Below are 25,979 nucleotides of genomic sequence, written 5' to 3' on the forward strand. Positions count from 1 at the left end.
GAGCCTGCGGTATGGATTTGCAGCGGCGACGTCGTTGGTTGTGCGGCGAGACCAGAGGGACGGCAATGATTTAATGCGCAATGCAACCCTTTTTTTCGCGTGATCGTTTCTTGAAGAGACTGAAATGATTAGGGATGGTTTGATACAACAATTACAGACACGCTGAAAATGAGCGATCCAACACTAGAGCTTGACCAGCGTCCTTTCTAGGACTTTTCTGGAACGCCACTGCTCGTAGCATGTTGGTTGGCAGCACGTCCTTCAAAGCCAAGAACACAGGATAATCGGCAACTGTTGTTCTGGGCAACAAAGACATGGTTCTTTTTATGGACAAAAGCGAGTCGATCGGCCTGCGCGTCTGCTCCACTTCGGGAGTGACTAGCTCCGGTGAGTCGTCCATCGTCAAGTGGGAGTGCCAAGCGACATGGACTCTGACGGTATTTCCGCTGAAATGTCCACACCAGCGGGGACTTCAGAGCGGCGGCCGAGACGATCTTCGGGATATCGGACAACCACCGGGGGAAGACCCGTGACACCGGTGCGGATCGTGAGCCCGCGGTATATATAAAAATGTCCGCATGCCACCCGCGGCAAACATATCCGAGCTTCACGTCGCACCGAGGAAGAGCCATCATGTGTAGGCTTAGAGTTGAAAACCATGGTGTTTTTCCTGTCTCCATGAAACTGCAACTACCTCGATACGTCATCCAAAGAGATGAACCTAATTACCCCAGTGGTGGGTAGGCAGTTGACGTACTCAAAAGAAGCCTCGCCTTTCTTCAGTACCGATACCTCATGCCACGTCCGGAACTTCTTCTCATTACCGAATGTCTTCGCGTGCTTGATGGCCCCGCGGTAGATCGCGAGATGGGATTTGTGTTTCTTGGCCCACTCCTCCAGGGTTTGCAAGCTCGTGAAGAACCCAGCGCCACATGTTTCTTTCTTCGTATGGCCTGCTTCATCACGGTTGCCAAGATACCTCAGCCCCATCGCTCCGCCATCATTCCGATTGTCCCATAAGTAACCCAAACCATTTCTCAAAGTTGGCTCCAGGTTATTCTCATAAGATTTGGTCTCTTCAGGGCCACAGTTCTCCCAGAATTGTCCAGATCGGATGTGTACCATGTGGTCATAGTTTGTCCCAACCAGGTGTTGCCCAAGTCCCTTCGGTGTCGTTTCTGGCCTGCTGCCTTGAGCTGCATCGTCTTGCTCGAAGAGGTCGTGCGCAGATTCAGGAATACGGTCTCTCGCAGCGCCCCAGTACGCAGTCAACTCATGTTCCGCCGTCTTGGTTCCGGGCAATTTCGCCAATCCAGGGATGTAATCGAGACCAGAGTAGTTTGTTTCCAGTCGAGAAATTAGTGTCAGGAAACTTTCGGTCCATAACCCAACATTCTTCCGGACGTTCTCGGGCAGGCTGGAGTGTATTGAGGGGAGACTGAGTCGCTGCAAGCTTCGCTTCCCTCTCGCTTCATCATTCCAGTAACACACCCAAATACTTGTACCCGGCAAGTCATCGCCATCCAAATAATTGAACCGCTCTTTTGCTAGTGGCGGGTCTTCGCCTCCATCAAGCCAAGCCTGAACAGCTGCGTTGACTTGCTCGATGTCATTGTCGCTGGAGTGCGGCTGCACGCCGATGTAAGCCGTGAACAGCCGCTCGACACCGGCTGGAAGGACCAGCTGCCAGCGGGGAATCGGAGGTTTGTGATTCTTTGGCTGTCGAAGAGGATATGTTCGCAAGGGACAGGCCATGTTTGTATCTTTCGCGAGTGCCTGCCTTTGATTCTAAGTCTCGTTTCGAAGCTTGAGAGGGGTATGATGTGCTTCAATTATCCACGGGAGTATGTCTGAAGGGCGCGGTCAAACGACATGCTGCGGAGCCGATCAGGGAAGAGCCATTACTAACAGAAAACGCCATTGGCCACAGGATCAGAATCGTGCGAATCGCATCGGGAGCTACTTTTGGCTCCGAGTCGAAATGGCGAATAGGCCATTGATACTACATGCACCTGTCATGGGCAAGATACTGTGCATGTACTGTTGGACAAGTCAGCGCAAACATACAACTCTGACATCTTTTCCATTGTATCAAATGATTTGAGCGGGAAAACATATTCTTTCAGTTGGCGAGATGTTTGTTTCGGGTTCGCTCCTTTGAGTGATTTAGAACATGGCACCAGCCTTGGAATAATCAGACTTACTGATTCATTGAGTGAATGACACCACGTCAGTCCTTACCTTAGGTATATGAACCGCAACAGCATGTATTTTGTCTTTATATCTGCGAACAAAAGAATTGTCAACTCATTTTCGGAGAGACACTTGAGCCCGGGCCTAGACCGCACCTTCTCACGTTGGGTGACCAGCGTCACAGTAAGACAACTTCAACAACGAAGTGAATCACAACCAAAAGAACCTCCCAGCTTTGGACATAATACATTATACCTAAATATCCGATTTCCACCAAAGGTAAGCAACATGTCTTTTCCAGCCTCTCATACTTACGTCCCGGTCACGGCGCCAGCCAAACGTGGTCCTTCTCTTCGAGTTAACACCTCTTCCTTCGAATATGGCGAGAAAGCGGTCTACCGAAAAACCCTCCGGATTGCCAACCTATCTCTCTCTGCCGCCATCGAAGAAGTTTCCAAGCAGCCCCTACCAGAATATGACCCTTACTCTCATGAGCGAGCGCAATTTTCCAGCTTCGCCTTAGAGCACTCGGGCGATGAGGGTCAGATGGACTACCTCCACTGGAAGATGGTGCACAACTGCCGCCCGGGGAGTATTTGGGCCATGTGCGGTTGTGAAAATACCATTATCGAAGTGCCGGGCGAGAATGAGGAGCCCTTGACGAATGAGGAGTGGAACCGGCGACTGTATGATGACCAGATCCCATTCGGCCTTCCAACGAACCAGCCTTCGACTGCGAACATCAACAGCGCAATACTGACGGATTACAACGGACCCGACTCACAGTCTGGCTCTTTGCAGTCGTTACAGGAGGCTATTACGGGAACCATTGCACTTGATCAGCAGGATCTGCAACAGAATTGCGATGGGTCTCCAAGTTTGGATCGGTCTGCCCCCTCGGAATCGTTGAGTCCTCTCGATGTGAATCCAGTGGAGCCTTCGCTTCAAATGCCCTTTCCTTCTGTGCTACAAGCATCGTCTACAGAACTATCTGATCAGCCCGCGTCCCAAGCCGAGCCCTCACTTCAAATGCCCTTCCCTTCTGAGCAACAAGCATCTTCTGTAGACCATCCCGGTCAGCCCGCGCCGCAACTAAATGAAAACGCCGAAGAGTTTGTCCCAAACCTTCGGGGAGGTGATACTCGAATCGAGCGCGATGCAGAAGGTGGGCGCTTAGCGTGTTCAGAGAGCAAGTTGCAGGTGCACTTAGGCCTGCGTATTTTGATAATTGTCTGCACGATTGGAGCCCTGGTAATGCTCATTCTCTTGATTATATTCTACACTAACCGGAAACTTCTTTCTGGCTGACTGTCGGCGCGCAGTTCTACACAGAAGCACTTGAATATTGGGTAAGTTGGAAGTCAAAAAGGTGCACAGCAATGCAGGACAATAGAGGAGTTTTGATATGCGGCCGGATACTTCGGGCTAACCGAACAATATGACCTGGTTGCATCGACTAACATCTCGTTCCGATGTCTGTGTTATGTCCATCACCGCTCTTGTCGTCTTCACGTTCATCATTCATACCATGCCCCTATGACTTGTGCCGTCAACGTGCCACTTCAACCACGAGCATCTTCGCATCATCTGCCTTCGGTGGATGCTGGCGTCAGCAGGACTAACCGAAGCATCCGGCAGTCTGTTCAACGCAGGTCTCTCGACGATTAGCCTGGAAGTCATATTGGTGAAGTTACTTTCCAAAGAATCTTCCATTTCCCATCACGTTTCACCAGACACAGCACGGCCTTAGATGAACCGCATCTGATCTCGAACAGAAACCGCTGCACATCACCGGCTTCACGAAGTCCACGAATGAGTGACCAGCGGCTGCTCCGGAAGCTTGCAGCGGACGGTCGAGAAGCCATACCGTTGACGAGGCCGGTTCTCGAAACACCCACCCACCTCTCATAACTGTGATAAGAAGACCAAGGTGCACACCACATCACGCCCACCTTGGTATCATAACGTTCATTCATAGTTTGACAACCGCATAGATGAGGCTGTCGAGGTTGACCCGAGCAGCCGGTGTGGAAGACCGGATTCGGAATGAGGGGTTGAATGAGAGAACGGACCTTGACCAAAAACAGCTGCCATGAACCTACAACATGTCGTAAATGATTCGTAAATGTCGAACCTGAATTTGATACATAGCTGAGTAATTGAAAGCGAAAACAGTCACGGAAGTGACATCCTGGTGATTACCATCGCCTGTACGCATCCCCGTTCTTCCCAGAACACGTGGCAAAGCTCCCTCTTATTACAAGATGGACAAACACCACAGCGACGACCGAATGGCAGTCGCGGAACGGCATGTCTTGGCAGATATCGAGAGGGTGTAGGGCCCAAGCTCCCTCCGTGAGAACATGGCAACCCAGTGAGGGGGTTCGTGATTTGCATGATGAAGCCGCCAGGTTAGCTTTTCGTCCGATGCCTGATCATTAAACTAAACTGGATACGGATACAACATCAAGCTCCTATGAATATCTAGAAAAGCTCTCTGCAGCCCGACAGTTTGTAGATGGTATCAGGCAGTATCTCGATCTATCACAAAAACTTCTTACAACGTTACTTGATCTCCTACAAACATGTTGAAGAACTGCATGCAAGCATTCCTCCTTACCCTCTGGGCCTCACACACTTGTGCCAAAGCCTTGGAGGCCCCCATTCCAGGCTACGGCGTCTTCCTTCCGCGATGGGAGATCACCGGTCCAGACGGTAAGAACCTCGTGCTCCGCGGCACGGTCGAGGAAGTCGCCGGCCAGCTCCGCAGCATGAACCCGGACTGGGATCACAAAGCCGCCGCCCGCAACCTCCAGGACCGCGCTGTCTTTGACGACAAGTCGAATACGCTCTGTCACAACTTTCGCGAGGGCAACCGCTCGGCTGCCACGCTGGATATTGACTACCTTCGCTCCGTGCCTGGGAAGCCACTCAATGGAGCCGGCCCGGCCAATTGGTACCTATGCTCTGAACTATTGCTTCTTCTCAGCTGAGCGCCGCTAACCTCTCACAGCGGAAGAGTGAGCTGCCGGAACTCTACCGGAATTTGGTGGTGCAACGACGTAAGTGAATGACTCCACCACCAACAGCAGACCCTTTGAGAGCACATCTAACATCCCTGAACAACTCAGGTCAACAGCCCTAAGGAGCTCACCTCCTTCGCCGACATTGCAGACGGCGCCAGCCGCGTCTTGAGCGTCTGCACGGACAAGTTGGACGCCAACCAGGGAGAAGCAATGACCGTCAGCGGCCAAGCCTTCCATCCGGAAAACTGGAACGTGGTCATTCGGGGTGGTGACGATTGTTCTAACTCTGGCCAGAACATCTCAGCCAGAGGACTGAAACTGTCTCGATTCCTCAAGTTTTTGTGAACATAACCAGGGCAGGCCAGGTTATGAATGGGCAGTTTTGTTCAACTACAGCACCGCTGTTGGCCTGGCTATATCTAGACGTGTTGCAACTACCAATATCCGCCGTTCAAGAATTTTGTTCACATTGCTTACTTTCTTCCACCGTGATGACAGTCCAGTGATATGATGATGATGTGATTATATCAACAATATCTTGCATTTATTTCCTGCCTTGATATAAGGGCAATCATCCCTACAATCCTTGCGGAAAGGGGTACTGATTTCTGGCTTCCGGTAAATGATGACACGTAAACTGCTAATCATCTCATCGCACTGCTCATATCAGTGAATTCTTCAAAAGTCGTACGCCTACTCATAAGTCGTGTTTATCGATTCCCTCCCTGATCCCCAGCCTCGAACCCATCACGACAGCTCACCAACAAGTCCCTCCCAGCTCTCATCCTCCAAAGCCAGTCCCCCAGACGTAGTCCCATACCCCCTCTCCCTCTCCCTGAGCACGCCCTTCCCCCTCTTCTCCTGCATCCTCCTCTGATCCTCGCGATACCACCTCCAAACCGCAACCCAGAACCCAACAAAGAACAGCATCATCCTAAATCTCGTCAGCCCATCCCTCCATCCGTCAAGATGAACCGTCCAGAAATGAGAACTCACCACATCGAGACAACCCCAATCACAACCCCAACCAACCCTTTCCCCGTACTGCCAACACCCCCCGCACAAACAACGACACCACAAAAGCTCGCCATAACCAACCCGGCAGCCTGCATCCCCAAATCTGCCAGCCTCGTCCGCGCCTTCACCCCATACAACAACACCCCCGAAAACGAGACGCTGAAGAGGACCAATAGCCCCGGCGACGCGACCTCGGCCAACCTATTATCTCCCGTCAGCATCCACTTCCTGTCACATTAAGGCATGCCAAACATACCAAACCCAAACCTCAAAGTCCTCTCCATACATACCCATCCACACAATCCACCCCTCGACAAACACCACAGAAACACACTGCATCACCAGCAACGCCGTAAAGGCGACATCTCCCCGCCCCGGACCCCACCATCCTTTCGCCTCAGCGCCGCCGGAGGAGCGGTCCACCCGCAATCTCCTCACCGCCGCCTCCTCGTCGTAGTCTTGGACCGTGATGATGGGCAGATACCCCGTCGACCCGTTCCACGCCACCTTCTCCTCCTTGGGCGAGCCGACGCGCGTGAGGATTGCCATCAAGGCGAGCCGGGAGGCCGTCTCCATGTCTTCCAACCTCTCTGCGTGTGTTGTGTGACGTGGCGACGTTGTGCAGGAGGCGTGATCCGATTTCGTGCGATTCCCCGGGTTATCGATTCGAGCAATAAGCCGAAACAGGAATGTTCGACTCGATGTGTAATTTTACACAGGCAAGTCGTATTTGAGCGCTGCGATAACGTCAATAACAATAAGTTGTGGTGTCGTTTGGTCCACATGACCACCCACCACCACCTGGCACCTGAGCACCTCATCCCCGCCCCCTCAGCTGGCCAACCCCAGACTCATGTCTCAGTAGCACACGAGCACGCGCGAGACTCGGCATCAGTCACATATCTCTGTTATACACGCTACATCATTACTCCAAATCATAATTCCGGCCGGGACCCATCATACTCTACAACCGACAACGCCAAAAATGCCCGCCCATCCGTCCGTCCAAACCATGCCCTCCCAATTGAAGAGAGAAGATGAAGCGTCATAATACTGGCCACGGCGGGAATCGCCTTTACTCCAGGCTCATCCTCGCCTCGTCGCCAATACCCCATTGCCCGCCGTCCTTACCCTGCAGAGCAAGATTGAGCTTCAGCCCCAACGCCGCTGCTTCCTCCTCGCTCTTGGCCTCGCTGGCCCTCCGGCTGCGGTCCTGCTCCGTGTCGACCTTGCTCGAGATGCTCTTGTCCGTAACTTTTCTCCTGAGCGAAGGCGTCTTGAAGAACGACCTTCCACCGGAGCTTGTCGATAGCGTCGACGCCGTATCGTCCTTTTCTCTTTCCGCATCCTTGTTATGTATCGTTAGATCCGGCGTTGATTGTGCGGGGGAAACCATCTTCTCCTCGAGAGTGCTGTATCTCTGAGTCGTCAGGGCGGGACCCGGGGGACTACCTATCGGCGAGCCGGGTCGCGGCGGCGCTTGTGCTGCGTCGAGTTCGTGTGCAATCTCGTCCTCGGAAACCTCCACCAGTTCGGCATCGCGGTACCACTTTCTCCGGCGCGTCCATCTCCCCCAACCGTCTGATCCACGGCGGCCGTTTTGCCACTGTGCCCGTTAGTTCTAGCCTCGTTGCTTCCTTGTCAAGGAGAAGCATACCTTGTTATCGTAGTATATCCAGCCGTTCTTACCGGCTTCCCCGTCGTAGTCCACTGGCTCGGTCCCATCATCGGGCACACCGTCAACCCGCCACTTGCTGCCCTCAACCCACCGCCAGCGCATGTTGCTACCATCCTCGACTTCGGGCAATTCAAAGGTGTCACGCGACGGCACAGGGTTGTTGTGCTCGTCAGTCCATGCAGAGCGTTCATAGGCGAACATGCTCTGCGTCCAGCCGAGGCCGACCCACCGTCTTTGGTTCTCGTAAATGATGAATGTGAACTTCACACCAGCGTCCTTGCTTGTAGCGTTGTTGCTGTGCCTGTGAGACTGCTGGCGTAAGGCCTTGGTCAGCTCTGACGTCGCCGGACGCTTCGCCTGCACCTTGCCGGGTTCTCCATTCGCAGACAGGTCCACCGCAATTGCCTTGACAGGCTTCTCAAACGTCAGGCCGGTGAACAGAGCAGCTGTCTTGCGAACCGTTGCACTACGCCACAGAAGTGTTCGAGCGACGCGCATGACCCTGGCATGCCATGTCAGGACTAGGGTGCCGAAGAGCAGCGCTATCCTCCTCGTCGTGATGATGCGCAGAGGAGGTAGAGTCAGAATCACCCAGAACGGCGTGCAGAACAGTATCCTCACGAAGAGCGTGGTTAAAGCTGGTCTGGTGGTGGCCGACGTCGGGGTCCGCTGGGTGCTCAGGAAGTCCGTCAGCTCGAGTAGCGGCTCGAGGAGCACGTTACACCGTCCGGTGAACTCCTTCAGGGTCTCGACAATCTCGTCCAACGTCTTCTGGTGCCTTGTGTTTGTGATCTCCGACTCGTTGCGTTGGTGTCCCTTTGCGGCGTTGCCGGTTGTGTTACTCTTCGGCGCCAGCTTCTGTCCCTTGCCTGCAGCCGAAGGTCCCGCAGCCTGTCCACCGGCAGCATCCTTGGAGGCCGGTTCTGTCCATCCGCTGCTGCTCAGTGGACTGAAGCGACGGCCATACATGCCCAGTATCAAGGTCAGGACGACGACGATGGGCCCGGCCATGCGCACGACAATGTCTCCGTACAGCACGACGGCCCAGAAGGAGGCGAGCAGGAGGAAGCTCTCCCACGGGTCGTCGGTGGTCCATGTCAGCAACCCAGCGAGCTTATTGAGAGGAAGCAAGAAGGGATGCGAGTATGCCAAGGCGCGTGTTATCTGGGGTGGTGTGGCGAGGAGCAGAGGCGACTTTTGATGGACGATGATTGTTGAGCGACGGGAGGAGCGGCTCGGGGTGTTTGCGGAGAGGGTGACGGGGGAGAATGTCGCGTAGGTGGGGGGCGCGCCGGAGGGTGTGCCGTCGTAGCCGGAGCTGGCTTGGGAGGGATCGATCGAGTCGGCATCGGGGCCGCGGTGGGCTTTCGGGGTCGACATGTGGACTAGCCAGGGCGTATCCTACGCGAAGCACGGGGAGGTTAGCCGGGCTGTTGGGGGTGGATAGACGATGGATGCGAGATGACAAGCAGCAGCAGCAGACGATACGGCGGCCGGGCAAGTCAGTGTCGCTGCAGAAAGGCACACGAGGCGAGGGCCATTTGGGTGCAGGACAAGAGAGAGTCGACGTAGTTGGAGAAGAGGGAAGAGGATGTGGCAGGTGAGGTTATGACGTGGCTGATGCGTTGAGAGAGAGCCAAAGCGCGAGGCCAGGCCGAGGAGCTTTTTGCCGTGTGGTGGTCAAGTGTTTGCCCGAGGAAGGTAAAGAAAGGTGTAGTGTAGTGGTTGGTGGTGACAGCTGTCCGGAGCTCTCTCTGTTTGCTGGAGTGCTTTGCTCTGCTGAGCTCGCAGCGTAGTGCGCAAGGATGCGGCAATGCGACGATGGATGGGACGGAGAGGAGTGGAGGCAAACAACAGGCAGGCAGGCAACTCGTCTGGCTGGATTGGATGCCGATGGACGGGGCAGATGGAGAGAAAAGAGCAGGGGGAGGTGGTGGCTCACAAAGGCAGCCATCAATGTCCGGGCTTCCGCTGATCTTCGGGGGGCCCTGCTGCGGGTTGCTGCGGGTGTTGCTCGCTGGCCGGACCTCGTCGGGTTGCGGCTCGTCGACGACGACGGGAGGTCGAGATGGCGGACGAGGACGAGATACGTCAAGTCAAGAGGTCAAGAGGTCGAGGGGCCAAGCCCAGCCGCGGGGAGAATGGAATGCCGTCGTCGCGGGGAACGGAGCAGCGCATGCGCTTTCGTCGGTGTCGGGTCGCGCCGGTGGATCGCAACGTCATCGGTTTCGGTCGCTTCGATTGTAGGTGGACACGGGAATGGGTTGTGTGTCGCACTCGCCCAGCTTCAGCTCGCCAGTGTCCGTGTCTTCGGCATTGGGCAGCGTGTGTCGTCGACTGCTGAGGCTTCAGGCTTCAGGCTTCCGAAAAGCGTGTTGTTGGTGTTGTATTGATGCAGAGTCTGGTGTTTTGGTGTTGAAAAGGTAAGAAAGACGTCCAGGAAGGTGCGTATGACAGAGGAAGGAAGACACGACGGACTCTTCGGAGGTGCCTGCCTGGCGCTGCAGAAATGCGACAACGATAAAGGAAGGCCCAAGGCGCCTTAAGGTACCTTGGGTAGGGAAGGTCACAGTACCTTAACCGCGGGTCAGGATGCAGCTCCCATTGCAGCTTTCCCCTTTAGCGTCTGTTTCCCGCCCTTCCAAGTCCCTTTCCAGCGCAAACAGCACCTGTAGCCCGCGACGCAGTGGAGCTACACGCGCATTCCAACCCCGCCCTCACCACTGTTGCCTGCATGGAGCCCGCCATTCCACTGCATTGGATTGCATTGGATTGGCTTGGGCTGGGTTGGGTTCGATCCCCGGCCTGCTTTATTTCCCGGCAATCACATGCAAATGCGAATGACGGACAGCACACCTCTCACAGCTGTGGATTGATCCATGGGTCCACGAAAGCTGGCCCTTGTCACAACACACATCAATCACATGGATCCCAGCTCCAGCCAACATCACACGCTCAACGGAAGCAAGCAATGACTGAATAGTACAAATATCTTGTCGACACCTTCTCAACTCTCTGCTAAAGCCTCTCCTCTGTACGAGGTATGCCTTCTGCTCAAGGCATATCAATCTTTCGCTAAACTGCGACAAAACTCTGCCATGTAAAAACAACAGCTGGTCCTTTTCCCTGTCCATAAACGCCCCATAGGTATCCCGTCTTTGACTACCTTAAACGACGCCCACCGCAGTCCCATGCCAGAGACCATTCAAAGCGGCCCCCCCCCCCATATGCTCATATACGTAACAAATGAGAATCGTTGCTCAACCCCAATTGCTGCCTTCCTCGCTCTCCGTCTACCCCAGGTGCTCAATCTCCTCGTTCTTCCTCGTCACCCACTGATAAAACTTGAGTGCCTGCATGCCGCTTGATCGAGAACTTCCCGTCAACGAATTGGTCTCAAACGTGAACCGCTGCTCCAACGGCGTGCCGTCTTCGGTCTTGAGCACAAGCCGAACTGCTTCCTTTGTGTGTTGGGCGGCCTTGACCGTGCGCGCATCCACCGTCGCCGCGAAGCCGTCCTTCGCCTCGCCTCGCGCGACCCCGCGTGTATCGTCCTCGATGTGGAAGTGCAGCATATTCTCTCCTCCGCCAATCCACCTCCTGTTGCCCTCCGAGAAAGACGCCACGTCGATCGAGAGACCGCCCAGCTCCTTCTTACCACCCAACACGGGCGATGCCGCCGCACTACGGTCGACAAGAGGAGACCGGATCGATGCCGGTGTGATGTGAGGCGACTCTGATGTCCGTACCGCCCGCCATCGGTCGTCCACGTTCTTCGTCAAAAGCCTCGGAGTGCTGTTGCCAGACGCAGTCCCTCCGTTCACAACAATGCTGTTCCCATTTACCGCCGTCGGCTGCGGAGTCGTTGGCTTATCGTCGAGAGCACCGATGCTCATTCGCGGGTCGGATCGGCGTTGCGTGCTTTCAACACTGGCACTTCTGGATGCCTCCGTCGGCGAAGGCTGCTTGCTACCCTCTCTCCCCTGCCCGTTGACAGATAGTTGCGGGCTGGCCTGGACTTCAATGCTCAGCTCCTTCCTAGGCTCCGGCTGAGAGGACTTGTCGGCCGGTTGCTGGACTGGCTGCACCTGAACTGAGGGCTTGGGTGGCAATGCATGTCTCATCGGTGCCGACTGCTTGGCCCCAGTGGCTGCCCCTCCTGCTTCCGAGGGCAGAGGTCGTCGTGGTTCCGCCGGCGTCGAGGTGTTCGACGGAGTCGGCTGTCCCTTGGCCTTGTCCGAGACGGTGCTGTTGAGGAGGTTGGCAACCTGCAGTTTCGGGCTGACCTTGGGGAATTCCTTCTCCAAGCTGGGCGACTTCGACGCGCCGCTCCTTTCTCCATTATTGTTCGCTATATTAGCGGGAACTGAAAGAGACTTCTCACGCCTGTCGTCGTGGGAGCTTTCACCACCTCTTTCCGCGGCCCGGCCTGCTGTCACCTTCGGGTCCTCGAGCATATTGCGCTTTTCGGAGAGCTTGCTCTGTGCCATCTCTGCCAGTTGTCTCGCGGAAATGGCATCGACCATCGACTTGTCATTCTCCGCTCCCTTCGAGACCCCATCAGGCTTCGGGGTCGCAGGTGTGCCGAGAGCAACCTGCGGGATATCTCGGGAGTTGCTGGAGATATTGTTGGGCGTTGTCGTTTCCTTGTCCTCGGCGATCACTCGGCTCTTAGACGGTGTACTTTGCACTTCGGCCGTGTCTGTGTCCTTTTCCGCCCCCACAGGATCCTTCTTCGCCGAAGAGCGTGTTCCGGCCGCTGCTCCAGTTCGGTGTAATCCCATGCTCTCGCTCAGTCGCGACGTCGGGCGCACCTCTTGAGTGCTCCGTCTGAGGGGCTGGGGCGTCGTGGGTTCCGCATCTGCCATTTCGTCGTCCGAGTCGTTACGGCCTTTTTTAATATCCACATAGTCCTCGTCCCCAGAGTCGTCAAGCTTCGGGGGGTTGTCGCCAAAGTCATACATGTCCACGTCTTGCGAGGCAGAGTCCGACTCTGAATCTGGCGACGGCACCTTCGCAGACGTACTGGGATCCGCGGGACTCTGCGACTGCAAGGCCAGTTGCCTCGCACGCATCTCCTCCCACGAGTTGAAGCCGCGTAAAGAGGCATACAGCTTTCGTGCCCGGCTCTCGTTCGAGTTGGGATTCGTGTTCCTGTTCGGGTCGTCCAGTCGGAAAGGTCTCAGGTACCTAGCGCTCAGCCATCCAAGGCGGTTTTCCCCGTTATTCTCAAACCACATCACCGGTGCCTGTCGAGCTAGTACGTTCGGCTCTCCATCTCTGTACCCCTCAGCCCAGCCAGCGATACCTTCCGCATCGAATATGTAGCACGCTGGCCTCATTTGCTTGTCCGTGTAGAGTTTCAAGTCGCAGAACTTCATATCGTGCCAGCCACATCGCGCGAGATCCTTCCAACCGAGGACCATGACCGGATACATCTTCCTATCTGCCGGCCAGATAGCCCAGTAGAGCTCTCCAGCCTCAAAATCCGTGATAAAGTCTGTGAACTCTTCCTTCGGGTTCTGCCGAAGAACAGCTTGACCTCGCGGGCTAGGATCCGGCGAAGCACCGAGCATATCGTGGTTGGATTGACGCTTGCCGCCGGATTTGGGGCCATGCAGCTGGTTAAGAGGCTTGTATCCATTCTCGAAGGCTTTTTGCACAAAGTCGTTGTTCAGCTTTGCAAGCTCCTCAGTGCAGTCCACGACATGGAAACCGATCGTTCGGATAGCCAGTCTGTGTTCCTTCTTTTGGTGTCCGTGGGAAGCTCCGTGAAGATGCTTCGCCGCAGCAGCAAGCGCATTCTGCTTGAAGTGAACACCGTGTTCGTCGCACCTACGGTTATCTGGTCAGACACAGTTTTTTACCTCGACGAGTTTTTGTTTTCAACGACTTACTTCAGAATGTAGAAAATGTCCTCGAACTTAACGATTGTGTGCTTGAACTCGGCCTTTCCATCTTGGTAGATTTCGTTGAAGGTGATGGTTTTAGGTGCCATGGATTGAGGGGTTCCTGTCCGTAGACGCTTCGGATCCGTTTCCTGGTAAGAAGAAATCTCACTGGCGTCTGACTTACGCTTCAGTTGTCGGTGGGGATCCGCCTGGAGCTGTCTGGAATATTCGTCTTGTCGCCCCGGAGAGAGATGAATGCCATTGCCAACTCGGACCATTGTAGGTCTATCCTCACGAGGATGTTGCATCTGCTGATGAATTGGGGGAATCGGCACACGTGCACCTCGACCAGCCTCAGCCGGATGGCTCATCAGATGAGGGCTACCAGCACAGCCTGGGCCATGGCTCGAAACCGCATTTTGCATAGGGCCGGACATTCCACTGCCGAGGATAGGTGCTCTGCCGTTTGAGGGAAGGGTCCGCGGAGCAGTCTCTGCTGCTTTGGTCACAGCTCCTGGGCGGCTCTGCTGGTACATATTTGCCTGCATGTGAGGAGGGGCGTGATGCGATGGAAGCTGACCGTACGCTTGCCATTGCTGGTGGTTCTGTTGCGTTGGCATTGGGGCGGAACTGATGTTGCTTGACGCCTGGCCGTTTGGTCTTGGTGTCACAGTCTGATTGTGCTGGGTAGCCTGAGTGTGTAGCTGAACCTGAGCAGGGGTCGGTGTACGATTTGCCGCTGCAGAGGAGGCCACAGTTGGGGGCGCGTGAGCCACGCTTGACATTGATGATGTCGGCAGCGGGAACGTCAGGTGATGCTGGCGGAACAATTCCTTCTCCTGCGCCTCCAAGCTCTTGATGGAGCGTTCGTACTCACGGTCACACTCAGCAAGGCGGCGATTCTTGATCTCAGCCTGGTAGAGAAGAAAAAGATCGAGAACCGGCCGCGGCAGATTCTGTTGATCTATGAAACGCGCCTGCTCCTCCAAATCGCGGCAGCTATTTTGCGTTTCGCGGGTGAAATTGGCCTTGATGTCCTCCTTCTCAGCCTCGAAGCGTCGTTTGTAGGCTTCCAAAGTCGTGAACCAGGTGGTTCGTTCCTGGTCCAGATTTGCCTGTCGGCTATGGCTCTGGGCCGCAGCCACGGCAGAACCTTGACTCGCCATTTCGGGGGTAATGGAAATAACCATGGATGATGAGAGGCGATTTTTGGTTAAGCAGAATTGCTTCTGCTGAGTTTCTTGTTGGAGTTGAGGGGCTGACTCAGGGTCGTCGAGCCATGCCGCAATTCCCAAGTTGTCCGATTTACAGACCTGCAACCTCGTTAGCAGCCATACAAAGACTGTGTACACTTTGGCAGTGCCAAAGAGATCAGACCAGGAGAAACCTACCGCTTACTTGGTGGTGACCGCGATGAAATCCCGCTTTGTTCACAATGAGCCCGCCTCAGCTTTTTTTGAAAGCGCGTGGCGAATAGGCTGTCAGGACAACGGCAAACTTGTAAATTTCCCGATGCCGACAAACAGACGCGTCAGAAAAAAAAACAGACTCCGTCCGATTACTGATCCCGGCCGATGATACTGCGATTAGACGACCGAAAGTACACGTCAAGTTTGGAATCTGGCTCCGGTGTGAATTGGCAAGCGTTGATCACGAATTGTCGTTTGCCTATCAGGCCGCAGGAACCGCGGTCAACAATTTCTTGAGAGAAGAAAAGAGCAGAACTGCCGATAAAATGGTCAAGAGGCCGAGGAAAGGAAGTCGTCGAGAGAGGTGGAAGTGGGCGGTGATGAGATGCCGTCCAGAGTCGTTGGTAATAAGGTGACGCTGATGGGTCCGGAAGGAACTTTTGACCGGGCAGATAAAGGAAAGGGGCTAGTGGATGGCGTCTGCCTGTTGTTGATGGATGACTGCTGCGTCGTTAGTCTAGTCCCAGGCAGACGCAGCTGAGAAGTGGATGTGGGCAGTCGTGGGTGGTCGAAAATAGAAGTCGTGTCAAGGAACAAACGTGTTTGTTGGGTGTGTGAGTGGTGAAGGAGGAGAGGAAAAAAAAAGAAGGGCCGCCGAGGTGGGTAACAAAGGGCGATGATGTTCACGCAAGGTGAAGGGCCCAGAGGTGAATGAAAAGAAGATGTTGGATGCCGGGGTACCAGGGGTGGTCAATTAAACCATTGTTTCGGGAAAGAATGCTCTAATCCGAAGGACAGCAGCGACTTCCAGCAGGCGAGGAAGGCGAGGAAGGCGAGGAAAGTGGCTTCACGTGAGGAAGGCAAATGTGGATTCCAAGGAAGGCAGGGCGAGGTAGGTGCATGAGAGAAAGAGACGGTGATGGCAGGAAGGAATGCGAGTTGGGTAAGGTAAAGGTAAGAAGGAACGGGAGAGGATCTGGTAAGGTAAGGAAAGTGGACACCTGCTGTCGTAAAGAGAGAGCGAGAGATGCAACAGACGCATACGTACCTTTCTTTTTACTGTGGCCTACACGATGAGGCAGGAAGAGTGAGATGATGTGGATTGGGGGAGTTGCTGGAAGGGGACGGGGAAGGGGAAGGAAAAGAAGGAGGGAAAGCGAGGACGTGTTGCGATGGGTTCAGGAGCAGTCCGTAATGTACCTAAGTAGGGAAAGAACGTATGGAATACGGGTGAGGTGAGGTTGGTAGAAGGTATGGAAGGTATGGAATGGAAATTGGTAAGGAAGGAAGGACAAAATAAAATAAGAGGGTACCGAAACAGGTAAGTATAGGTAAGGTAAGGTAAGGTAAGGTAGGCAGGTAGGCAATGCAATTCCCGTGTGCTTCCCTTCAATCAAAAAGGCAGAAGAGAAGAAACAGCAAGTACACACTCACACATGCACAAGTACTACAACCACGTTCTGGGCAGGCAGTAGGGGAAAGTGCTTCATTTGGTGGCTACAGGACTAGAGACTCAGCTGGGTAATGTTGGTTTATCAGCGGCCTATTGCTGCATTCCTTACGCCGCCCAGTCCCAGTCCAATCCAGTACGGATACACTGCCTCTATTTGGGAGGGGAGGTACCTACCTCTAGAAAAGATACCTGGCCGCCGAAGTACCTTCCTTGCCTGCCTGCTGCCATGGAGGGAGCTCCGCAATAAAAGAAATACATAGTACAAATGGAAAGAATAAAAAAAAAAAAAAAAAAAAGGGTACGTACGTGCCACCGGCTGACACTACTAATTAACTCCGAGCCTGAACACGACACTGGCCAGTGGCACACACTTTGACACTGCTCCTGCTCACTGAGCACTGACTGGATACGCCCACCGGAACGCTACGTATCGGGGACATTGGACATTTGTTGGACACTTGGTAGTATCCGTACAGACACCAAACATCAGACATCAGACATCAGACATTGGGCAGTGCCTTTTGTATCAGAGCTACAATCCCCTCAAGATGGGCGCCTCGGTCTCCGTTTCCACCCACCGGCACACTGCGCCGAGGGTTTCCCGATTACCCGACACAAGAGACACGCCTTCATTATCATCACCACATAATCCCCATTCCGCACCCTCATCCTCTTCGAGTAAACCTTTCCTGACGCTAAAATTGCACATCATCCTCGTGGCTCCCCGGCTCCACCTCGGCCGACCACTTCGCACTCAGAAACGAGCAAGGGATAAAGATGGGATGGGAAACGCATCATGGATTCGCCAGCAGCGAGCAGAGAGCACTCAGGCACTGCACTCACACTGCACTGCGTCCTGAAGCCATCCATGGCACTTGAACCATGGAGCAATCCGCTTCCCGGCATCCCAACAACATCCACGCCGCATCCAATATCCATCCACGCCGCGCCCTGCCCAGACGCCCTTTACGCCCTGCCTCTGCGCCTCCATCCAATCTACCTACACAGTACACTTGCGACATACACCATGCCTTACCTAACCTGTCAGTCATGACATGCTCACCTGCGAGCTGTCGCATTTCTCGGCATCGCGTACAAAGTGCACTCACTGCGTACGCCAGCAGAAACAGAAACAGAAACCGAGCCGAATATGACGAATACCCTTACCATTGATTGTCGCCGGTGGCATGGACCGAGACCCCCGTCCCGACTCCTTATCTCAGGTCAAGTCTCAGTCTCACTTACCACACATGCCCATAATCCCACCATATGTCTCCTCTCGTTACGCCGCCCTCTTTACACCAAGCCTCAGCACTAACGCCTACCGATACGGTTCGCCTGTTCGGTCCTTGGTATGACAGGACAGATCGACCATCATACGCTTGCCGCGCATGTACGGATACCTCCTTTTGCTATTCTCAGACAGCACGGGTAGCCTATCCATCATGCGCCCCTCACCATGACATGCCGCATTATCGCGGAACGGAACCATAAGTGCGGTCTCGTCGTATCCCATCCGAGAGAGGAGACTTGGATGTGTGCCTGGGCCACCGCGCCCACCGGCCGCTTCCCTAGCTAGCACTCTCAGAGACCCAGAGACCCAGGCAGTACGGATAGGGTCCTCATGCCCAAGAACATGCTCGCAAACAAGAAAGGATACTTATCCGAGAGGTATCTCGTAGAGCGCCGGGTACCTCCCCCTCTCCCCTGTCACCACATCCAAGGACTCCTTCCGACGCACTTTAAAGGTAGGGCACGGGTATATCGTACAGTCATACAGCACCGGCTTAACCCTGTGATTGGCCACTTGAATTCCCAGTGTTTACACTTCTGGTAATTTTCGCCCGTGTCCCACGCGATTCATCAACCCCCTGCCCAAACTATTTTCCCCCCTTCCTCCACAATGGCAACTGGACAGGAACTCACTCACACATTGCCCTTCTGCTAAAGTGGCCGTAGCGTAGCGTTCCCTATGTAGCCTTTTGGGCCTTGGCTCAGCGTAGCGCCGCAGGGACGGCCACATCCAATAACACTACCACTCACCAGCTCTGTGCTTGTCATTGTATCATTTGCCATGAGTCTAGCAAGCAGATCGGCATCTTGTTCTCTACCGAAAAACACCACTGCGATCCCCAATCGCATCTCCGCCTCACCTTCACCTCTTTGCGCCCAGCCAAGCCCAGGCCAGCCCACCAGGATGTCGAATCCGCGTACTCGGTCGGCGCACACTAGTTCTTCTCTGTCAGTATGTGTGTACACTTCGTACTAGCCCCCCTTTCACCCATGTCACAGATTGAAAATCATAGACGCCGTCCCGTCACCTCCCACTCACCCAACATGAGCCTGAGCCTGATCCTGAGCCTGAGCCCAGGTCTGACAGGGCCATCTTGACGCCGCGGACTGCAATTCCGACACGACGCGCAACTCAATCTTGCCTTCTTCCGCCCACCTCGCGTTCGTTCTTGACCCGTCACTGGTACGAATGGAGCTCAGACGGACGGAGTTATCCTGCATTCGGACTGACACAGTGACACTGACCCTCCCCCAAATCGCCCACTGCCCAGCAGCTCTGTTAGTGAGACCAGGATGCAGATTGTACCTTAATTCACTACTGGCCCAATATCCCGCGGCTTAATCCCACTTCATCCCCTCTACGGATACAGCTGTATGGCTAGTGGCTAATTGGTACTAACAGCCCTGTCCGGGAGACCCCTCTGCTCGCATCTGCCCCATTTCGCCGTCAACCGAAGAATGAACGAAAAAAAAAGTACTCGTAGCGCACGCACAGCTGGGGCGGAGCAAGTTGGCGACGACTGATACAAGTGCTGGCCACCCTTGGCGTCGCGCACACTTTCCGACATGCTCGCTCTCGGTGACCCATTCATCCAGCGCCGCAAACGCAAACGCCGACGACAGTGGGCAGACAGAAAAATTGAATGACAAACGCCCTACGGGCCTACGGGCACAGATACGCTTTCTCTGTGCTGGATCGTATTCCGGAAGAAGCAAGTCGGCCCACGGGGCGTCTAACCCCATTACAGTCATTGTACGCACCAATAAATCATCTAGCTACAGCAGAGACCACCAACCGGCGGCACAGCAGCACGGTCCAATCCCCAGGCGAAACTTTCTTCTTCTTGAATCTTCCTCTCTACTGATGTACATTATATGATGATCAGACTAATCAGAGTCATCTCATCAAACATCTGGAAACTCTCTGTCCGCGCAACGGTTCGCGAGCGTCCAGCGGAGCTCCACGGAATACACGCACCTTTTTTTCCCCCTTTTTACCAACGGCGCCCATGGGATGCGCGTGCAACTCTAACATACACACATACATACATACATACATGCATAGAGGCCCGCGGCGGACGGTCAGTCCGACAACCATCAAATCATCTTCAACCTTACTCGTGTGCTGCGGCATCCGATGAAGCCCGGTGATACTGTTGCACCAAGAAAACCCTAAGCCCGTTCTCGAAAGCGAGCCCGGTAGGAATTTGACTCTAACTGATACTGTACGAGCCCAGAGTCACAAGCATTCCTCGCCTACATTACTTGGGAATGGGAAGCTTGGCCGCGAAATGATGCCATGGAGACCTTTGATTATCTAATATCATCGTCTTCCTGAATCAAACAGTGAAAAAGAGATCCCGCCGGCCGGGCCACCCGAGCGCCGTGCATCACCGCGCGCAGAGACCACCACACCCACCATGCCCCGAGAATTTTTAGCCGATGCCTCCCAGTTATTAGCAGGCAACTTGTCAAATGGCCCCTTCAATATCGGTATCCCACAATACGGATCCAATCAGGGGCGAATGATTGCGAAACCGAACAACTCTGTAACTGACCCCAATGTCACCCGCGCCTGTCGGAATACCTACCTGCTTACCGCAAAAGCGAGCATGGCTATTCTCTTCTCCGGCCACAGCCTGAACAATGCTGTCGTCGAAATGGTGAGCGTTCGTCGTACGGAACATGGTTCTTCGCGTTGCTTCAGTTGCCCATCTGTCAACCAGCAACCTTTCGGTTTTGTTATCAAAGACCAGACCAATCATTTGAAATTCCTGCCCCCTGCTCGCTTTCACCACAACACAGAGAGAGTATTACTGCTACTCGCATGATTTCCATCTTTGCATTTGCCATGCAGGCCAAGTCTTACGAGCACTATCCCCCTTTGGCGCCCAATCCCCGCACGCCACGCATGTGATGAGTGCGTGCCACACCTTTGCGTCTAGTATACGTGATCTGAAGTGTGTACTTTTGGACGCCATACGTATATATACCGCGTATTGCTTAGCTCGTTGGCGTAGCAAGCTTACCATTCGCCACCTTGTATCAAACGTGCATCGCGCCATTGAGACCAGTAGGCGCGCTATCGACTTGGTTTGGTAAAAGTGAGTCACTAGCCCGTAATCACTTTGTATTACATCTTCAATGTTGGCATTGGCATAAGCTGCGGGTGTTCATGTCAGACGCCGAATCGTTTATAAGTTGCCGATATGCAGATGGCCGCGTAGCCTCAAATCTGTGAAGAAAGATGCACAGGGTTTTAGAAAGCGTACCAGTCTTGAATGACTTAGAATCCCGAATCATCACCAAGTCTACACATGTCACGGAAACTTACTGCCTGGAACACGCCAAAAGATGGCATGCGCCGGACTACGGACGCTCACGATGCGGAGTCCTCCGCACCGGCCGAACCATGGAATTTTCCAATTCACCGACGGAGCCCGCCCCCTGTCTCTCTTTTGTAGCGGCGTAGATCACTAAACCACCCCGGTTCTCTTAACCGCTCCATCTCGACCCTGGAGCCAACCGAATAGACGAGAAAGGAACTGTCCCCCCTCCCCATAATGCCAAGTTGTTCTTTCAACCCAGCGGTCAAGGGTTTGGTTGTGGTGCTCATGTCCGCTGCGACGGGCCCGTCGTTAACGACCGGGGAGATAGTCATCAACACTCGTCAAGTATCAAGTAATCGTCGCTAATAGCTGAGTCAGAAGCGATCCTCCATTCTGTCCAAGATAGGCAATTTGTTACCGCAGCCATTCGTTGCAACGAATAACAACGATTATATGCGATCATCTCGGACCGATACCGACACCCGAGAAACGTCGTTATTAACGACCCCCCCTACAACACTCAGCCTCGTTATCGCATGGGCCACTCCAGCGTACGATGGTCTGTACAGACAGAGTAATGTACGCGCCCACGTCCCATCTGCCGGCGGGATGCGGATAGCTTTCAAGCATTCTTTCCAAACTGGGGCATTGTCCCCCGTAAGGCAAGTTCCCTGATTCGTGCAGTTGAGACCGTGGTCCCAAACCTTGCTCGTGCCCTCGTGGATAGCTCCGTCCGGGGACTTAAGGGAACAATCTTTGGCCGCCTCTGTCCCAACATCGCGTAGCGACTAGCGCATACATTCGCAGTAGTCCTTCAGTGTCGCAGCAAACCCCGAGGAGGTGTCTGACTGGTAGCATGCAAGATAGGATTTTGGCAGAATCACGCACATAGCCCGTCGTCCCATGTGTGTGCATTCCCCCATGTCCCCAGATATGTATCACTAAACATCGTGCGCCTTTCCCTTCCCTGCGCGCGCGGCTCTGTATCTGTAACTACCGAGTAGAGAGGAAAAAGTCTGTTGCGGCCTGTCATCAAACAACGTCGGCAAAGTTTACTGTAATGTAGTCTTTTAGAGTTATTTCCGCTCTTGCGCTGCGTAGGGCGTAACCGCCTACGCCGTGGGCTAGTCCGTCGACAAGCTCTTGCTCTCGGGCACGTCGCCCTATTTATTCCTTCCGCGGATCGCATGGCAAATAGGCCCCGAGCACCGACGCTGCGCGGACCAATGTACCGCTGGTTTTCCCCGAGCGCCGACTTCTGTCAATCTCCCACCCGGCACATCAGTAACCGCGAGAGATTCTCCCTTGCGTGCGTCTGGGACAGGCTCGGGGACTTCCATTCTGGTATGATTCCCGAGGTTCAGGCTCAATTTTTATTCTGCGCTGTCTACGATGCTACGTGTTCTCTATGGGCAGAAAATTAACATGCTTATTTCTTCAAACACGTTATGCGCGCGCCGCCGACTTGGCCGCCAGTAAAGACTTCATCCACGGCGTCGTAGAAGGCAGTCAAGTCGGCATCTACCGATGGGTCCTTTTTGTATGCCTCTGCACGGTCATGCACGAAATCGGTCCAGATGTCCGACATGTCCACCCAACTGACCACCTCCAATCCAGCCCTCTCCAGCTCTGCGATGTACTCCTTCTTGTCAGGCAAGTCGGGACAAGAAACAGACTCCCGGAGCACCTTCAGAGTCTTGTCATCCAGCGTCTGGCGCGCAAAGAAGTCTTCAATGTAGACCCTGCCGCCCGGCTTGAGCACATCATGCGCCTTGCCGAAGAGCGCCTCCCGCTCGGGAATGTGCAGGATACACAAGAAGGACACAATGTGGTCCACCGGCGCGCCCATTTTCTCCGGGGAAAGCTCCAGAAAGTTACCATTGATGGATGTGGCGCTCCCGCCGGCCCCAGACCTGACATTGATCGTCTCCGCAATCTCGTGAATGTCCCTCTGAAGTTCGATGCCAGTGGTCTGCACGCCGTAGTGCCGGTAGAGGTACCTTCCCGTGCCTCCGAATCCGGATCCGATATCCAGCACCCGGTTCCCGGCCTTCAGACCGAGCTCTTTGGCGGCGTTCTCGATGGCCTCGTCGCCAAGATAGTGCATGCAATCAAACCCCTTGGTGTCTTCCTCGTCCCAGACATCCTTCTCCTTGAGACTCTCAAGTGCGCGGTGAACCCGGTTCAGCTTGTAGAGATTCATCTCCGGGACGTCGGAGGCTAGCTGTGCGGAGGGCGACATTGTGGTAGAGCGCGAGGGATGGTCCGCGTCGTTACAATTTCGGGAACCTCGCTTTCGGGTTCCGCGCTCGGGAAGTTTAATAATCTGTAAAGGCGTAGGGGAGATAACCCTGGGCGGCGAGTTCAGTATTCGCCGTATTCGCCTGTTTTTGGGCTTTATTGGCAGGTGCCGACACGATCAGACGCTGGCCTGGAACGCTCTTTTGGCTTTGGGTCGCTCAAGGTATTGTGTTTCGATGGTAGTAGCAAGTCTTGGTTGGGTGTTGTTCCTGGTAGCGTTTTACCCCTCTCGTACAAAGAGCACCACAGACGTCACGGTGTTCTCTCTAGGGATGCCGCAGTAGCACGTCCCTCTCCAACAATTAGAGTTTCATACTAGGAGAAGAGGGCTTCGACTAGGACAGGTGAGACGCGAGCCTTTATGAGTGCTGACGTAGTGTGACCTTATCGTAAGACAGTTGGGTTTTATTGGTTACAAGCTCGGTATCGCTTTGCACATGTATGTGTTATCGAGACATGGACTTAATCAACGCCACTCTAGAGAGTGGTGATGCCGCGGCCCACTGACATGCAGCGTGCATGATTGTTGATCCTTCAAGTTTTGAGAATGGGGCAGACGAATCGCTTTTCGGTTGCGTGATCGGCATTTCGACCGGTCGCGGGGTTCGGTGAGTTATGCCGGCTTGATCAATTCGTGTTTTCAATATTGGCTCCCGGTACTAATGTCGAATCGATTCAATTGAACTCACGATGAGACCCAATCTTGCCAATAAAGCCATTAGGTCTACTTCAGGAAATAATGCACATACTTGAGTTGAGATAGTGGCACAAAATATTGGATTGTGTGACAGAGAGTAGGCCGATTCTGGTAACAACGAGCCTTGTGCACACTACAATGAATATGGCACGTCATCAGGCATCCAGGTTTTTAAGCATATATCTTACGTTGCTCGGAAGTGTTTGTGATATTTTAAGGCTGGGAGAATCATGAAATGCTCGGGGTTCAGCGTGGGTTATCTTGAGTGTATCCTTGAGGGCTCTGGGTGTAAATGATGCGTAGGCTGGTGATCATGCTCGTCGTCAGACAGAACTCTCAAAAGTATTACTTACAAAGCCCGGCCCAATGTGTACAACGTTGTTGGAACTCAGCACATCAGAATGCTAGTCATGAACCTTCATCTTTTAGCCTGCCATCAATAATTTGACAAATTCCAATTTACCATACCCAACCGCTGATATCTGTCTTTGGTTGTTTCGTCCGTCTTCCTATTAGCGCCCTTGCCGAGACTCCTGAATTGACTGTGCATTACTCTTGTGAACCTCTTCATACTGAGCGAAGTAGATCAGATCCCCCTTGGCAACATCGTCAGCTACAACTTGCGACAGAGGCATAGTCCAGGCTGCCGGCTGTGGCACGTCTTCAGTCATGACGCCAATGTATCGCAACGTTGCGTTTATGAAAGTCGAGTTGTAGCCACCTGCAGCGATTCTGTTCGGCTCTCCGTGAGCTGGAAGAATCTTTGATATCTGGAAGCCGGCCATTCGCTGAAGCTCTTTCTGATGGGTTGGTAGGTCTCGGGGTTGGGCGATGAATGTGGCTGTATCTTCTAGAGTATCGCCAGCGAACAGCAGTTGCTTCGATGGAATGTAGAGAACCGTCCCGTCCGGAGTGTGAACCTGGAAGTTGTGAAGCTCAACCGTCAGATTTCCAACCTTCAGCTCTTTCTTGTCGGTGTACAGATCCGTAGGTGACACGGCCGTGATGGGTGGATCGTCAGTCGCTAGACGCTGCGAGTTGCGATCGACAGTGCGCTTCGTCTTCTCGTTGCCTACAATGGTCGCCCCTCCCTGAGCGAACACGATTGTTCCCGCGATGTGATCATTGTGAAAGTGGCTTATCACAACAGACATTTTGGTTACCCCCTGGCTCTGAACGTGACGCATAACCGCGCCAGCATGATCGGGAGTGATGTGTGCGTCAAAGATGATGGCCTCATTGCCATCAATGATGGAGTATGTAGATACTCCCAGCGTGAACGCCCCATCATCCAACCAGTTTGGCTGATCTGAGTGGAAGCGTTCTCCCGTCCGTCCATCATAGTAGGCGAAGATACCAGGATATGGGTTCAGGATGCGGAGAGACTGCAACGGGTCTCCCGTTCTTGCCCTTCTCGCGCTGGATTCTTCTCAGAACATGCTTTCTGTAGCCGCCATCTCGCCAACTTACAGCAGTGATGACGCGTCCCGTGGTCCCAGCACATGGCGTCCTGCAAGCCCACACGCGCTCACCAGCGCAGAAAAGCTCAGAACAACGATCTGCTTGAAATCAGTACGGATGCAACGGGTTGATGAAGGAAGACCGTCTACTCACAGATAACATAGTGATGCCTTCGTGTAGTTCAGAATCTGGAAACAGGATTTTAGGAAGACCAAAACGGCTCTCCAGACC

At 54.0% G+C, this 25,979-nt stretch overlaps 6 protein-coding genes across 6 annotated transcripts; 1 reads left to right on the forward strand and 5 right to left on the reverse strand.

Moving 5' to 3' along the window:
* Nucleotides 1–4,778: 4,778 nt before the first annotated feature.
* COL26b_001310 (uncharacterized protein) lies at nucleotides 4,779–5,564 on the forward strand (the record flags this gene model as incomplete). Its single annotated transcript, XM_053174263.1, has 2 exons — nucleotides 4,779–5,149; nucleotides 5,333–5,564. 2 exons carry the CDS (start codon nucleotides 4,779–4,781, stop codon nucleotides 5,562–5,564), a joined length of 603 nt encoding a protein of 200 aa, XP_053041973.1.
* A 1,747-nt stretch (nucleotides 5,565–7,311) lies between these two features.
* Nucleotides 7,312–9,294, reverse strand: COL26b_001311 (uncharacterized protein; the record flags this gene model as incomplete). Its single annotated transcript, XM_053174264.1, has 2 exons — nucleotides 7,312–7,842; nucleotides 7,894–9,294. The coding sequence occupies 2 exons, from the start codon at nucleotides 9,292–9,294 to the stop codon at nucleotides 7,312–7,314; spliced, it is 1,932 nt and encodes a 643-aa protein (XP_053041974.1).
* A 1,913-nt stretch (nucleotides 9,295–11,207) lies between these two features.
* Nucleotides 11,208–14,083, reverse strand: COL26b_001312 (uncharacterized protein; the record flags this gene model as incomplete). The annotated part of the gene is made up of 2 exons (XM_053174265.1): nucleotides 11,208–13,749; nucleotides 13,812–14,083. 2 exons carry the CDS (start codon nucleotides 14,081–14,083, stop codon nucleotides 11,208–11,210), a joined length of 2,814 nt encoding a protein of 937 aa, XP_053041975.1.
* A 227-nt stretch (nucleotides 14,084–14,310) lies between these two features.
* On the reverse strand, nucleotides 14,311–14,971 carry COL26b_001313 (uncharacterized protein; the record flags this gene model as incomplete). Its single annotated transcript, XM_053174266.1, has 2 exons — nucleotides 14,311–14,332; nucleotides 14,391–14,971. 2 exons carry the CDS (start codon nucleotides 14,969–14,971, stop codon nucleotides 14,311–14,313), a joined length of 603 nt encoding a protein of 200 aa, XP_053041976.1.
* Nucleotides 14,972–22,718: 7,747 nt separating this feature from the next.
* On the reverse strand, nucleotides 22,719–23,531 carry COL26b_001314 (uncharacterized protein; the record flags this gene model as incomplete). Its single annotated transcript, XM_053174267.1, has 1 exon — nucleotides 22,719–23,531. The coding sequence occupies one exon, from the start codon at nucleotides 23,529–23,531 to the stop codon at nucleotides 22,719–22,721; it is 813 nt and encodes a 270-aa protein (XP_053041977.1).
* A 969-nt stretch (nucleotides 23,532–24,500) lies between these two features.
* On the reverse strand, nucleotides 24,501–25,441 carry COL26b_001315 (uncharacterized protein; the record flags this gene model as incomplete). The annotated part of the gene is made up of 3 exons (XM_053174268.1): nucleotides 24,501–24,506; nucleotides 24,751–24,820; nucleotides 24,861–25,441. The coding sequence occupies 3 exons, from the start codon at nucleotides 25,439–25,441 to the stop codon at nucleotides 24,501–24,503; spliced, it is 657 nt and encodes a 218-aa protein (XP_053041978.1).
* Nucleotides 25,442–25,979: the final 538 nt, after the last annotated feature.

Source organism: Colletotrichum chrysophilum, assembly GCF_026319265.1.
Source record: "Colletotrichum chrysophilum strain AFK26 chromosome Unknown scaffold_5, whole genome shotgun sequence".
NCBI lineage: Eukaryota > Fungi > Ascomycota > Sordariomycetes > Glomerellales > Glomerellaceae > Colletotrichum > Colletotrichum chrysophilum.